This window comes from Malania oleifera, chromosome 11, assembly GCF_029873635.1.
Source record: "Malania oleifera isolate guangnan ecotype guangnan chromosome 11, ASM2987363v1, whole genome shotgun sequence".
In the NCBI taxonomy this organism is placed as follows: domain Eukaryota; kingdom Viridiplantae; phylum Streptophyta; class Magnoliopsida; order Santalales; family Ximeniaceae; genus Malania; species Malania oleifera.
The window spans coordinates 53,549,946-53,565,845 of record NC_080427.1 but is presented as its reverse complement, the minus strand read 5'-3'; the positions used below and the strand labels follow the sequence as shown (position 1 = coordinate 53,565,845).

The 15,900-nt window shown below is 36.1% G+C and overlaps 1 protein-coding gene across 2 annotated transcripts in view; it reads left to right on the top strand.

The window, feature by feature from the left end:
- The window catches only part of LOC131168150 (zinc finger CCCH domain-containing protein 41), a 51,231-nt gene extending 42,790 nt beyond the window's left edge, over positions 1-8,441 (top strand). The window contains exons 3-6 of one of the 2 annotated variants that reach the window (XM_058127401.1): positions 1,318-2,553; positions 3,429-3,779; positions 5,676-6,214; positions 7,918-8,441. In XM_058127401.1, the coding sequence (XP_057983384.1) occupies positions 1,318-2,553; positions 3,429-3,779; positions 5,676-6,182 (2,094 nt within the window). In that variant the 3' untranslated portion in view covers positions 6,183-6,214; positions 7,918-8,441. Of the gene's footprint in view, positions 1-1,317; positions 2,554-3,428; positions 3,780-5,675; positions 6,215-7,899 lie in introns of both variants that reach the window. The other variant, XM_058127400.1, reaches the window with a different exon arrangement.
- Positions 8,442-15,900: the final 7,459 nt, after the last annotated feature.

Sequence of the window (15,900 nt, the reverse complement as noted above, 5' to 3'; positions counted from 1 at the left end):
ACAGCCATCTTTGATGTAAGCTGAACGTACAGCGGAGACGGGGATAATGGCTTCTAATTTATTCTTCTTGAATACCCAACCTGGGTTGGGTAGTATATAGCAGAGACGGGGATAATGGATTTTGATTTATTCCTCTTGAATATCTAACCCGGGTTCACTTAACTAGGGTTTTGTTTCTTAATATCAGTTGTCATGGTTATATTTGTGTTTGTACCTGTACCATGACATTTATATGTCAAGTTCAACCTCAATTTAGTTCGGTTAGGTTGGATGCTGTCCAACATGTTGTATATGTTGCATATATTTTAATTCTGTTAGCTGAATAATTCTTTGCAAAATCAACTAAATATATAAATAAAATGACTTGACCAAATCTAACTCACAAACTTTATGAGCTCTCCGGGGTTGGAATGCTTATATTGGAGGTCAGGTTGGCCATGGGCATGACTTCGGATAACCCATAACTTAGTCCAACCTGTCTGAGTTGCAATCCTTGACTGAATTTTGTGTCCATTTTTTGTATGGGTGCATGTGCATACCTTTGGGCAAACGTGCATGGTATCATGCAGGTTTTCCTGTCCTCAAGATAAAATGCTGGTTCTCCTTTACTAGCTTGGTGGCTGGGGGATTGAGAAACCCTTTTTTTTTGGTTTTTTTTTTTTTTGGGTGGTGGGGGAGGGGTAGTGTTAAAGTTCTTTTCCCCTCCTGATTGCAGAATCTTCATCTGTAATGATCTTTAACTCTTCTGAGATGTAATTAAGAAGTCCATGTACAATGTTGCCACTCCTGGATGTCCATGGACAATGTTGCCTCTCCTTTTCATGTTCTGTTCCCGTTCCTGATTGCAGAATTTCATTTTGCAATGATCTTTAGTCTTCTGAGATGTAATTAGTGGAGAAGTCCATGGACAATGTTGCCACTCCTGGGTGTCACGTGTTTTTTTTTTTTTTTTTGCTGCTTATGTATAATGTTTGTTAATAAGTTAAGCGTTTGAGCTGTAAATATGAAGGCTTATGTGAATAGATGATTTAATTTTCCCCTTCATTTGAAATACCAAGTCTTTGCAGGAGGCTCCCCATCTGCAGAAGCCCCTGCAGACAACCCACTCCCTGCTCCCCTTTTTTGGGATGATGTTTCTTGATTTGTTTAAGTTACCTTGTTTTGTGGATTTCCAATGTATATACTTGTTCGTGTTTTGAAAAGTGATGTAGTGCTTTTTTTGGGCTATGATTCCAAATTTTCTCAAAGCAACTGTCTCTGTATTCTTGAGAATTTGTTTAAACTGCTGCAACTAATTTGTTGTTTTGTAAATTGCAGAGCCTTTCTCAGTTTAACCTCCCTGTCTCTCTTCCAAGTGCACACTTACTGGGAACACCTGCTGGACCCGGTCCTTTATCTTCAGTTAGTCCCCCATCAGGTATATTGATGAACAGTAAAGGCTTACATAACAAAAACAACAAGCCAGGAATGACTGAAGATGGAGTAGGCTTAAATGGTGCCTTTACTGGTTCTGCTGGTGCAAGTGGTGCTGATTTATATGATCCTGACCAGCCTCTCTGGAATAATTGTCCTGAAACATCAAGTGCACTCCTTACAGTGCATTCACCAAAGATTGATGAGACTGAGTCCCTGTTGGATGCTGATCTTTCTGCTAACTATCATGGCAGACTATGTGACAGTGGTGATAATGACCGCTCGGTAAGGAGTACCAGTACCACTGTTGGTTCACAGAATACAAGCTCTTCTGTATGGGGAAGGATTGGTGGTTCAAAAAATAGAATGGAACTGAAAGAGAAAATAGACTCTACAGTAAGCTCGTTAAATTTTCGTGAAAATGAATCAATGGAGGATCAAGAGGTATTTGACGGTGTTCAAGGTACTGCTCGTCAAGGAAAGCGGATTATTTCTGAGAGCATTGGTTCAAAAGCCATGGATTTTCCTTCCAGGACACAGAGTGATTCTGCCCGTAATATCCGAAAACCATCTCAAAAGGCATTACGAACCCTTTTTGTCAATGGTATTCCCCAGAAAAACAACAAAAAGGAAGCTCTTCTTTTGCATTTTAAAAAATTTGGGGAGGTTGTTGACATCTACATTCCATCAAACAGCGAAAGAGCTTTTGTCCAGTTCTCTAAAAGGGAAGAAGCAGAAGCTGCTCTAAAGGCGCCTGATGCTGTGATGGGTAACCGCTTCATCAAGCTATGGTGGGCCAATCGGGATAGCATTTCTGATGATGGTATAAACAGCGGCAATGGTGCATCTATAGCCCGCCGTGGTGCATTAATGGGTTCAGTTGCACCCAATTTGTCTGTTAATGCAGAAAAAGATAATCCCCAATATGGAGCTCATCAGGTTAGTGTTGTCCATGCTTCTGATGCACCTGTAGCTGCCCCTGATCATTCAAAAGCCGTTGGCACAAATAGTCCCAGGGCTCCTCCTTTGCAGAAGAAGCTTGATAATTTAGAGCTGTTGAAGGAGGAGCTTCGCAAGAAGCAGGAAATGCTGGATCAGAAGCGTAATGACTTCCGGCGCCAGTTGGATAAACTTCAGAAAGTAAGACCTGGTTCACTTACCATCAAATCTTCCTAAATCCTAAAGATATTATATATATATATATATATATATATATATTGTTTATTACGCATGTTTCCTACATTTCTCCATTGTATTATACACTTTGTTGGTACGGCTATTATGCATGAACTTGCATGCAGATAAGACGATTCGAATGGTTTCTAGTTTGCACATACTGGTATTGTTTATGTAATAGCTGGGGAAAAAAAAAATGTAAGAGAAAAAAAAGGATATTACAGTGACAGCGGTGGAGTTCATTAGATTTACTGATGTGGAGTAGCAATTTGATTGAGGTAAATGGCATTGCTGCTCTGAAGGCAAGAGGACCAAGAATGGAGGAAAAAAACTTATGGCTCATTTGGTTCATGGAGTAGCTATTCCTTGGAATAAGATAGAATATACTGAAAATTTTGTTGAATGTAGGTAATAGCTATTCCGTATATGTTTCTTACTATTTCATTCAATGTGTAAGAAGAAAGGAGTAAACATTTCCATGGTGAAATTTGGGAATAGTTATTCCTTATCTATTCCTTGTTTTGTACTCATAACGAGTCTTGCATTGTTATTTGTTTTATGATATCAACATAATTTTCTGTACAACTAATTGTAACTAACCTATTCTTAATAATAGACTTTCCGTGAACCAAACATAGAGCATGTAAAATCTTAATTTAATAGAAGGGCCATTCTTGAATAATTTTGAATGGAGAAAAAGTTTTATGTATCCGACCAAATACTTGGCATAAGGACAAAAGAGGAGTGGGGTGGGGGGTGTTTAGAGCAAGTATGTACTATTTAACAATATTAGCTACCATTATTTCTACTGGCTATCCTCAAATTTTGGTTTCTTATAGGCCACGGGATTGAAGGGTGAAGTAGCTGTTGAGCAAGCTGCTAAGAAACAAAAGATCGCATTAGTTGGTGGTGTTGCTAAAGATGCCACCCCAAAGCCTGCTGATGCAGAGACTGCTGTGGCTTCAATACAGGCTGAAATGATGATAGAGAAGAACAAATCAGGGGAGACTGTTGCATCACATAGCCCTAAAACTAGTTCAGCTGCGGCACTACAGGAACCTACCAACTTGAAGCAGTCAATTCGTCCATTAGTACCTGTAGGGACTCCATTTCTGACAAATAGATTCAAATTGGACAACCGTCCTACAGGATTTAAAGTTATTCCACCTTTACCAACCGGTTTTGAAAATGTAAGCCTCTCTCTCTCTCTCTCTCTCTCGTGTCCTGTCTACCATCCATGTGCATTTTGCATGTATTTTTGTATCTGCTCATGTTTTGTAGTTATCTTTTCAGACACTGAATTGTTTTCATCTTTCTGGAAACAATGAAGGCAGTGTGTTTTTTGTGATTATTATTATTATTATTATCATTGTTGTTGTTGTTGTTATTATTATTATTATAAACATAAGAGTAGGGGAAGGCTTTCACTGGTATTATTTTTTTAAGAAATTTTCAATAAATGCAGGAAGAGAACTTTTAACTCCCTGTGCCTTTGCTTGTGCGTGTGGTGTGATTGCATTTATAATATATAAATATAATTAATGGTTTGAGCATAAATTTGCACAACAGCTGTGGTTTTGAGTAAATGCCTTGCAATAATATAATTAATGCTTTTTAATGTAAGCTTCTCTTTCTCTGTGCACGTGTCCTGTCCAATGAAGGCAGCGTGTTTTTCTGATTATTATTATTTTTTATACAGATGGAGTAGAGAAAGGCTTACACTGGTATTATTTTTTAAGAACTTTTCAGCAAATGCTGGAAGAGAACTTTTAACCCCATCTGTGTGTGCGTGCATGGTGTGATTGCGATTATAATATATAAATATAGTTAATGGTTTAAGTATAAATTGAAGCAATGAAGGCAGCGCATTTTTCTGATTATTATTAATGTAACCCTCTCTTTCTCTGCGCACGTGTCCTGTCCAATGAAGGCAGCGTGTTTTTCTGATAATTATTATTTTTTATAGAGATGGAGCGGAGAAAGGCTTACACCAGTATTATTTTTTAAGAAATTTTCAATAAATGCTGGAAGAGAACTTTTAACTCCATCTGCGTGTGCGTGTGTGGTGTGATTGCGATTATAATATATAAATATAGTTAATGGTTCAAGTAAAATGAAGCAATGAAGGCAGCGTGTTTTCCTGATTATTATTATTATTATTAAAGATAGAGTAGAGTAGATAAAGACTTACACCGGTATTATTTTTAAGAATTTTTCAATAAATGCAGGAAGAGAACTTTTAACTCCCTCTGCGTGTGCGCGTGCATGTGCGTGGTCGTGTGGTGGTGTGATTACGATTATAATATATAAATATAACTAATGGTCGTGCGCCTTGATAAGCTTATAAAGATGATGCAGCCCCCCGACAACAGGGTGGCTAGCTTCAGGGGCTTAATTAAATATAAATCTTCATAGTAGAATAATCCATAGATAAATTGAATAATGAGCAGCAAAATATAGGACAAACAACGTTTCTTAGGGGTCAAACTTGACTGTTCTTTTTCCAAAAAGAATGAGAGCGCATAGTGGCCGACTTGCTGAAAAGCCAGGTAAAACCCCCACTTGGCTAGCCCTTGATCGAGGAAGTATCCACACAAGATGATTGAATCGGCATAATCTAAAGGATTGAAGTAGGTTAGAATAAGAAAAAGTATAAATTTGCACAACAGCTGTGGTCTTGATTAAATCCTTTGTAATAAAGGGTAAAGATAATGTAACATTTTGAACAAGTTTTTTTTGACCAGTGACATTGAATGTGGCATCACGACCCAAAGCATATAAAAGGATTGTTTGCTTGAAAATAGTGGCTCAAAAAGTGGGTTCAAAAACCTTTAGCAGTACCTTCACTTCAGATTCTAGCCTAGGATGTGCTTGACTTGGTTGCTGCTTGATTAGCACCAATCTTCAACTTTCAGTTGAATCCCTCTTATTTATTATTTTCTATTATTTTTAAGTATTCAGCCAGTATTATCTTTAAGGAACACTGGGTCTTCTCCTTACAGAACCCTCGTACAATTCTTCATCTCCCATGATCATGTTAGCATATGATTTATTTTTTAAAAGTTACACAATGCCTTCTTTTCTAGGTTGCCGTTTTAAAGGAGCATTTCTCATCATATGGTGACCTATCTACTGTGGAGCTAGATGATTTTGAAGCACATGATGGTGGTAATGGTTTAGAGGCATCCAAAAACTGTTCAGCTTGTATAACTTTTGCAACACGTCAGTCGGCTGAGAGGGCTTTCCTAAATGGTAAATGCTGGCAAGGCCACAATTTGCAGTTTATGTGGCTGATGTCTAGTATGGTGAACAATGAGCATGCTATCGGAGAAAAATCTCCTGATGTCATCAATGAGCATGCTGTCAGAGAAAAATCTCCATCTGCTCTTAAGGTGCCTTCAGATGCTGACGTTCCTGTAGGAAAATTAGCATGCACTGTTACCGAGGAAGAAGCTAACAAAGGAAACGGAGAAGCTGAAAGCTCAGAAAGAACTAAAAGTGGCGTTGAGCATATTGAACGGGATGAAGAATTTCAGTCCAGCCCATCCCTAACATCACATGAGAAACAGTTGCCTGAAGGCAATGTTTGTTGATGATGGCTTGTTTGTCTTAATTGTACAGTGAGGTAAAATGTTAAATCTATTGATATCTAATTCCAGGAGTGCTGTTTTGTGAAATTCTGAAGTCTGTTTTTTCAATTATTCTTGTTTCGTGCATGGTACATAAAAAGGAAATAATGACTTCTAGCTATTGATAGCCGTTGGTTAGCTGAGTAGCAAATCTTGTCTTTCCTTTAAATGTACAATTATGTTGAGGACCAGGGATTAAAATTGATAAATTCTATTGCAATGAATCGAAGGGGTTTTAATGAAAATATTATGGTTCTTTATCCTTGCGGTTTTCACTTGATTGTATTGCAATGAACTGTAGGGGTTTTCATGAGAATATTTAGGTACTTGTGTCTACCTGCTAGTTTTACTTGACTAGTGTGTTGGCCAATTATGACTATGAATTTTTCTGTGACTTGGAAATTTGGAATCTTTAATTGGTTGAAGTAACGTTTTGGTTGCCTTTTACCTTTGTGGGCAATTTATTTATTTTAAATTGAACATATTGCATTGGATTGGTTCTTTGATTGCTTGTTTAAACATTATTATGACATCCCAGTTAGCTGTAATGTTATACGGAACTACACTTATTTTTAATGGTGTTTTCATCCATGATCAATTAAGATAATTAATTATGAATACTCTTCGAATTAGAACAATAAGTCATTGCATGTCATGGCTTGAATGAAGATGAAATAGGCTTTTTGTTGTGGGGGATGCTTGGGGGTCTGTATGAAGTTAAAATTTATTTATTAGTTTTTTTACAGTACGATGTAGTACGATTCTGCTTTGTTTTACTTACTTTCCACTACATTTAAATGCAAATAGTGTTCCTTTCATTTTCTTTGTATTGGATTTTATGTTTTTTGGGTAATGTAAAAAATGCTACTAGGAAGTTGGTTCAATATTTGCACCATAAATATGTATGTTTCAGCATTAGATTTATAGCGCTGTAAATATTAGAATGTTTATTGGCAAGTAGTGCACTGGGCCAGGATAGGTGTTTTTAGTTTGAGTTGGCATGCGGCCTTGGTGATTCCTTCTCTTAATATTTGCCTTCTCCATTTATTTTGATTTATTTTATTTTATGATTTTACCATTTTAGGTTTTATCTCTTGGCAACAATGCCTTTGCATCTTTTTTGTTTAATTGAAATTTGGTTTTAATCACTTTGTTTGCCGCGTCTTCTACTTCTTGCACTTCAGGTGTAGTCTTTACTGTTTCCTACTGTTCAGCATCATCATGAACCCCATGCAAACCCCAACCACACAACACCCTCCCCTTCCCCCCCTGCAGCGGTCATGATGGTATCTTGGTCATATGTGAATATGACTATTGAACATCAAGTATTTTCTGAGTAATGTATTTCCTTATTTGCCAGCATTTTCTCCCCAATCTTCCAATTATGTTCTCTATCAGATATTTCACTTGCATTGCATTTAAGTGCCTACTTCGTTATTAGCATTTAGAGACCTTGGAGCCTTTTGGGTTTCACTACCCCCTCTGTGAGATGCATGTCAAATTTCCAGTCTTGTAATTTGATATTTTTGTGTGGTTCGTTTTCCCAATTATATGCACAACAGTTCTGTTAATTCTGTGTTGACATAACTAGTATACACTTACCAGGTAGAGGTTTAATATGAAATATGTGGATGCTTCTTATTCTTGGATTCTCAAAATTATATCAACTGTAAGTTTTCAGATGTTTTGTCAATTTCAGGAATGAAGAAACCATCTGCAGTGATTTCCAGATACTCTTGTTATTAGGGGTTTGTGAGTAGAACAGGAAGATTACCAAACCCTCATTCTAAAATTGTTGAAGAAGTTAGAATTACAGTTTTGACATTGGGATTTCAACACGAGGCCTGGATCTTCATGATTGGAGGAGTGGACAATGACCAATATATTTGCATCAATGAGGTTCACTATCTAACCCTCTTTTATTTCTCTCGAGAGAATAATTGAAATTCTTGCTGTAATATGCACAGATAGCTATGAAGTCAAATCGATGCGCAGTTTTTATAGTAGCAATTTCCAAATTGGTTTTTTGGTTAGGTTGGAAACATTTTTCTTGTTGAAAAATGTGAAAAAAAAAAAAAAACCGATCTTTCCATTGTGCTGCTTGTCAGTTTTGGATTTGCTGTGTTTCTCATTCAGTGCTCTCCTGACAGCTAAGAAGTTGTAAGAACTGAAACAGAAGGTTGGAATGTCATAACAGCCAATCTAGCATGGCCTTTTGTACAATTTGATGTTCTCTTGCATAAGGTTTCAAGTTATATTAACTTCAACGGTTTCTTATCCATAAGATAGAGCATGTTTTACTATTTATTTATTTTTTTTTTTGGGGGGTGAGTGTATGTCGCAGTAAAAAATTTCAAGATTCATCATCTCATAGGGATTACAAGGTTTATTTTTCTCTAGTTTTTCAACAATTTATTGAAGCGTGGGCAAATTGACTTGGTTTCATATGCCTTTTAGAATGAGTTTGCATTGAGGATCTGACACCCCTTGAAATTATGAATATGACACGACACAACACCCCGTGAGTTTTGGGTGAGTGCAAAAAAGAAAGTCTTGAAATGGTTGTAGAATGAAAAGATTAAGTGGAGGGTTGTTTTTGTCAATGAAGTTCTAATGTAGGGGTTGTTTGGTGGTTCTCAAAAACCTGGGAGGGTGGTGGTTGTCAGTTGCAGTGTCAAATGCTCTACATGGAGTATCCGCGTGTCATCTGGTATACGTCGATCTTAAAGTGAAACATCATTCACCAGCCCAGCCCAGCCCAGGTTCTTGTAGATTTGGCTTTTCCCGTTTCAGGATTATTTGCTACTTTTTAAGGAAGATTTTGCTCCATGTTTTGGCCTTTACCCCCTTCTCATGTGCGTTCTGCTGCATGTGGAATGTTTAGTTGATAGTGGCAATGAAATAAATTGAGAATGGCGCAGTTAATGCTTAACACAATGTTAGCACATAATGGGAAATGTATTAATACCATTCTTAGAGAAATAGATCTACAAAAAGTTTGTGTTATTTCCGGTAGCATATAATATAGTCTATTCCAAATCCCACTTAGGAAACGTCTATTCCACTTTGGACTGGTACCATCTTTTTTCTGGTTTGCTGGATAATGGTGCGGCTTTTTTGTTTTGCTTGTGTGTGTGTGTGTGTGTGTGTGTGTTTTTTTTCATTAAATTATTTCTGTATTCTAGTTACAACTCTATTCTAGTTGTTTCTTTCTTATATATTGTAGGTGCTTATATCATTGTGTATGTTTTTTTATTTAACGATGAAAAAACTTGTTCATGTATCTTACACTGCTGACCCCTTTGCCTTTACTTCACTCTTAGCCCATTTATACCAACTGTATTGTCATTGGCATTCCTATATTTTAGTATTTGATAGGGCTTACTCATTAGTGAGTTGCTGGGTCAAAATAGACCTAGGAGAACGTAATAAACTTGGGCCTGGGCTTGGATACAAGAAGTGGGCCTCGGATAGATAGGATAGGAGGTAATCTGACTCCTCCTATTCGATACCTTCCTTCTTTCCACTGGCAAATGTTAGAATTAGACATTTTTAATGCGAGCTTTCTAAATTTCTAACTGTTGGAATAGCCTCTGGGTCTTGTTAAGTTGGGTTTCTTGCAAGTGGGTTTAATCCAAGCAACATAAGATGCATATATAATTTCATGTGTATTTTTTTTGTTTTTGTTTTTACAATTATATGTTAGGATGTAGTTATCTCGTGTTTGGGTTAACAAATTTACTGATTAGAATTTTCGTTTCAAGCAGGACAAGCTTTCTATTTCTTTTTCTTTTTTTTTTTAATTATTAAATATGCACAATATAAGTTTTATGTCATTATAATTAAACCTTTTCCATGCTCTAAAATGCATGAGGCAAGAGTCAGAGCAAGACTAACATCCTTCAACTAATTACTTGAGAAATTTATGTTCTGCTAGGATTAAGGATTTTATATGAAAAAATAATAGAAAAGTATGTCATATATATATATTTCCCTCGCATTCCTTTGTCATAAAAAAATGAGAGGGAAGAATAGGAAAGGAATGGAAATATATATTAAAAAGAAATTGAGAGAGACAAGGGAGAATAGTACATAGTGTATTTAAATTTCTGAAATTTTAAATTAGTGATATGATATAATATTCCAATATAATCTTTTGTTTAAAAAGAAATATTGGATTAATAGTGATATGGTACCATGCTATCTAAACGAAACTTTAAAGGAAAAATGACTTTACTTGTGTAGATATATACAAAATGAAGACAGCAGATTTCATGGACTATTTATGTTCACAGCGTAATCTTTTTCTTCTTAAGGTAGGGTAACAAAATTTTCTCTGTTTTTAAAGTTTGACTGTTTTTTTAGACTACAATAACTATTTTATTTTCACTCCATTCCAATTTACAAATTATATGCAACTTAATTAGCACAAATTTAAACATGAAATATTTTTCTCGTTTAGTTTTTTTATTTTTTTTCTCCCCATGTATCATTTATAAAAAAGTATAGCTAAAAATGTAATATCATGGAAGTAAATAAATAATGAACTAACGAAAATAAGATAAATACAAGTAACACAAATATATGAGTTCATTTTTAATATGCCGTTAGGAACTATTTCTTTTGACCATCAATATCTAATCGTCAATCATTCGCATGTCTTTTGGATTACACCCAAACTATAAACAATAACCCCCTTGCTGGTTTGCGGAATGAGAGTAGAAAAAGGATCTTGGTAGGGATGGAATCAAGGTTGTTGCAACGTTTTGAGGAGGGTTCAGAATGACGAGGAATAATAAAAATAAAGGTTCGATGGAGTCGCGATTAATCTATTATTTTCATTAATCTATTATTTTTTTATGTACAGTTAGTTTACCTAATTATTACTTGTTAAATGATCTCTAGACTAATCATAAGTTAAGAAACTAGTAGTCTCGGTTTGCATTACTAGAGTTGGGATCGGAAGTTCAATTATGCGAGAAGAAGATATTAGTATCCTTTCTATACCCGTTCTATGAACAGTATCTAATTAATCATAAATTATCTCTAAACCGAATTTAGTATTCTTTAATTAACTCAAAAAATAAATAAATGTGAAAAATTTAGAAGAAAATGTGAAATAAGATGCGATTTAGGAATGTCTAATAAGACTTCCAAAGGAGGAGATTGTATTAGATAAACACCTTAGAATTTTACCTTTTGTTTAATCATTGGGATGTACACACATAAATAGAATATATACAAATAATAATCAAACAAATTCATCAAATTTGAGCAAAAAATGTCTTTAAAATATTCGCAGGTTTTCAAATCTTTTTTAAAGAATTTTATAAAAAATTTCAACATTTTTTTTGCAATTCTCTGGAATTTTTAAAGATTTTTTCTCCATTTTATTTTTTTATTATATTTTATTGTTCTATTTTTTTTTTGTTATTTGAGTAAAAAATAACTTAAATAATTTTTATATTTCTTTATGATTTTTTTTTTTACAATTTTCTTTTTTTAAAAAAAAAATAAAAAAAGTTAAGAATTAATTTTTAAATTAAAGAAATGAACTGGGCGATTCAGAAAGCGTCAGACCAGCTCAGCCAGTCTGAACCAGGTTAATGGGTTAACTCAGGTTGACCTGGGTCAAATTGGGTGATTCGTTTGGGAAAGAGGGGTGCCACGTGTTAGCTAGTGGAGGCGACACGTGACGCTAATATTTTATATATTTTTTGAATTTATTGCAGTAGGATGACATCAGCATGACGTCACAGCCCAGGTGGCAAACTACGACAGGTGCTGGACTTTTGGCGCGGATCACTAATGTGGCATCGATCCGACTGTCGAGATAAAACACAACTTGAATGGTTAGGATTGCGCTGCATCGATCCCCAAGCACATGGTCTTGGTTATGCCATGTATCACTATTCGTGTGGTGACACGTGTCCTACTAATTAATATTTATTTATTTATTTTATTTTAAAAAATTTAATATAAATTTTTTTTCTTCTTTTCTTCTCTCTCTCTCTCTCTCTCTCTCTCTCTCATTGTTTCCTTCAGATCTCTTTCTCTCGCCCATTCTCTTGAGCTCTCTACCTTCAAATTTGAGCTTGGATCGGTGATACCAAAGGTGAGATTTTTTAGATTAGTTCCTAGGTACAGTTAGTTCACCTAATTACTACTTATTGATTGGTCTCTAGACTAATCATAAGCCAAAGAATGTTGTCTCCATCTACATTACCATAGTTGGGATTGGAAATTCAGTTATGCGAGGAGAAAGTATTTGCACCCCCTACACACCTGTTCTACGAACGCTACCTAATTAACCATAAATTATCCCTAAACTGAATCTAGTGGTCTTTAATTAACTCCTTAAAAATAAATAAATATTAAAAATTTAAAAGAAAATGTTAAATAAGGTGCAATTTAGGAATGTCAAATAAGACTTTCAAAGAAGGGGATGCATTTACCAGAGTTGAGATTGTGCGTTCAGTTATGCAAGGAGAAGGTATTAACATCTCTTACATACCTGTTCTACGAACGGTACCTAATTAACCATTAATTATCCCTAAACTAAATCTAGTGGTCTTTAATTAACTCCTTAAAAATAAATAAATATTAAAAATTTAGAAGAAAATGTGAAATAAGGTGTAATTTAGGAATGTCGAATAAAACTTCCAAAGAAGAGGCATGTAAGAGATGCTAATTTAGATAAACACCCCTTATAACTAATATATGTGAGGTTTGAAACACTTCTTTATCCTTTGTTTAATCATTGGGACACAAAGAAAGAAGAAGAATATATACAAATAATAATCAAACAAATTCATCAAATTTGAGAAAAAAAAGTCTTTGAAACATTTTTATGCAAAATTTTTTAAGAATTTTCTAAAAATTTTCTAACATTTTTCTGCAATTCTTTTAAAGACTTTTTCTCCATTTTATTTATTTTCGATATTTTATTTTTCTATTTTTTTATTTGAGTAAAAATAATTCAAATGTTTTTTTTTAAAATATTTTTTCTAATTTTTTTGGTTTTTTTTTTTTTTACTATTTTCTCATTTAAAAAAAATAGAAATAAAATTTTAAATTAAAGAAAAATACGTGGTTCAGATGGGTTAGACTTGTTCAACCGATATGAACCGGGTCGACAGTTGACTCGGGTTAAATTGAGTTGACCCATTTGGGGAAGAGGGCTACCACGTGTTAGCTAGTGGTGGTGACATGTGACCTTGATATTTTATTTTTTTATTTTTTATTATTGTTGTTGCCAAAAATTGAATGACTTTTTATCCAGAATCGATCTTCGACCGCGACCACTTGAAAGGGGATAAAACAAGAATAGCTTGGAGAATTCGAGGTGCACTCTGGGGATCACTCTGATGCTTAAGTTTGGAATTAAAGAAGGTTCAGATTGCAACAGTAAAGAAGAATGGATAAGACTGAGATGCTTACCTCCTCTCGAAGTACCTTTCTATAGGGGTAGAGGCATGCCCTCTTTTAATTTAGTATTTATGGGTGCATTATTATGTTTATGGGGGGTTATGGATAATTTAAGGGTATTTATGCTAGGAGTGTAATGGTGGTTTCCTAATTATGGTCCCTTTTGAATATGCTGATTAATTTTGGGTATATCAGTTGCCCCCCTTTTACTCTTGAATTTTTGAAATGATATTCTTTTATTTGAGAGATTTTCAAATCGTTTACCTTGTGTATATGATTATGGCCCCATCTAAGCCACGAAAGTCGATTAGAGGGGTCTTGGTTTACTCCAAGTTGATTTGGGGCTTCCAACTCAATCCAAGCCAATTGGTCAAGGCTTCACTTGAGCCGATTTCAAGGTGCCCTAGCTCAATTCTAGGTGATTTTAGAGGTCCCAACTCATTCTGAGTCGGTTCCAAGATGTTCTAGCTTAATTTGAGTCGTCTTCGTTGGTCAAGGCTCATTCGGAGCCGATTTAAGGGGTTCGGCTCAATCCAAGCCAGTTTCGAAGTGCCTCGACTCAATTTGAGCCGATTTTAGAGTGCCTCGACTAAATCTGAGCCAATTTTAGGAGTTAAGGCTCAATTCGAGCTGATTTCGTAACTTTTGGATCGTAACTTTTGGCTTTATTTTAGGCCATTGGAGGAGATTTTGGGCTTTCTTGGGTGTTCTATGTGGTGGCTCCTATACATATATTTTAAGGCAATTTTTTATCAAGTAATTATACCTTTTTCAGGGTAGCTTTTTGGATGATTTTATATAAGCAACCTTCTGTCGAATAACTTTTTTTGAAGCTACTATAAAGCAGCTCCTTGTTGAGCGGGTGCTGTTATCTACTGTGCAGGTTTTGTAGTGGGATACCATATGAGTTGCGCTCATTAAGTGGGCATGCTTTTAAGCCTCATGAGCAGTACTCATCAGATGGACCGTTTCTGATAAGCAATGCTCACTCTTGGGTTGCTTAATGAGTTTGTGCTCACCAAGTGAGCATGTCTTCGGGCCTCATGAGCGGTGCTCATCAAACGGGTCATTTTTGGTGAGTAGTTCTTACTTTTGGGTTGCCTTATGAGTTGTGCTCATCAAGTGGGCATGTCTTTGGATCTTATGAATGGTGCTCATTAGCTGAGCCATTCCTGGTGAGTAGTGCTCACTCTTGGGTTGTCTTATAAGTTGTGCTCATCAAGTGGATGTGTCTTTAGGTCTCACGAGTGGTGCTCATCAGTTAGGTCATTCTTAGTGAGCAATGCTCACTCTTGGGCTGCCTCATGTGGTGTGCTCATTAAGTAGGCATGTCTTTGGGCCTTATGCGCGATGCTCATCAATTGGGCCATTCCTGGTGAGCCATGCTCACTCTCTCAAGTTGCTTCATGAGTGGTGCTCGTCAGTTGGGTATGACTTCGAGCCGCATGAGTGGTGCTTATCAGTTTAGCCTTTCCTGGTGAGCAGTGCTGATCAGTTGGACATGCTTTTGGGCTTCATAAGCAGTGCTCATGAGATGGGCTACTATTAGTGAGCGGTGTTTACTTTTGGGTTGCCTCATGAGTTGTGCTCATCAAATAGATATGTCTTTGGGCTTTAGGGCGGTGTTTATCGGTTGGACCTTTCCTAGTGAGTTGTGCCCACTCTTGAGTTGCCTTATGAGCTGTGCTCATCAAGTGGGCACGTCTTTGGGCCTCATGAGTGGTGCTTATCAAATGGGCCATAAGTGGTGAGTCATGCTCATTTTTAGATTGTCTTATGAGCTGTAATCATCCAGTGGACATGTCTTCAGGCCTTATAAGTGGTGCTCATTAGTTGGGCCATTCTTGGTGAGTCGTGCTCACCCTTGGGTCGCCTCATGAGTAGTGCTCATCAGATGGACATGTTTTCGAGCCTTATGGTCAGTGCTAATCAGTTGACCCATTTTTCGTCAGCAACGTTCACTCTTGAGTTGCCTCATGAGTTGTGCTCATCAGATGGGTCTATCTTTGAGTCTCATGAGCAGTGCTAATAAGTTAGGCCTTTTTTGGTAAGTTATGCCCACTCTTGGGTTGAATTTTCTTATATTTAAATTCTTGCAAGTGTTAGGCAGTTCTTGGTTGGAATTACTTCCTATGTGGAAGAATGATATTTTTTATTCCCAAGCTAGTTATATCATCTGCTTTAAGGAATGCATCTTCAACATTGAATTGGGTATCTTGCCCTTCCATACTGCCAAAATCTCTCGTGGAGCATT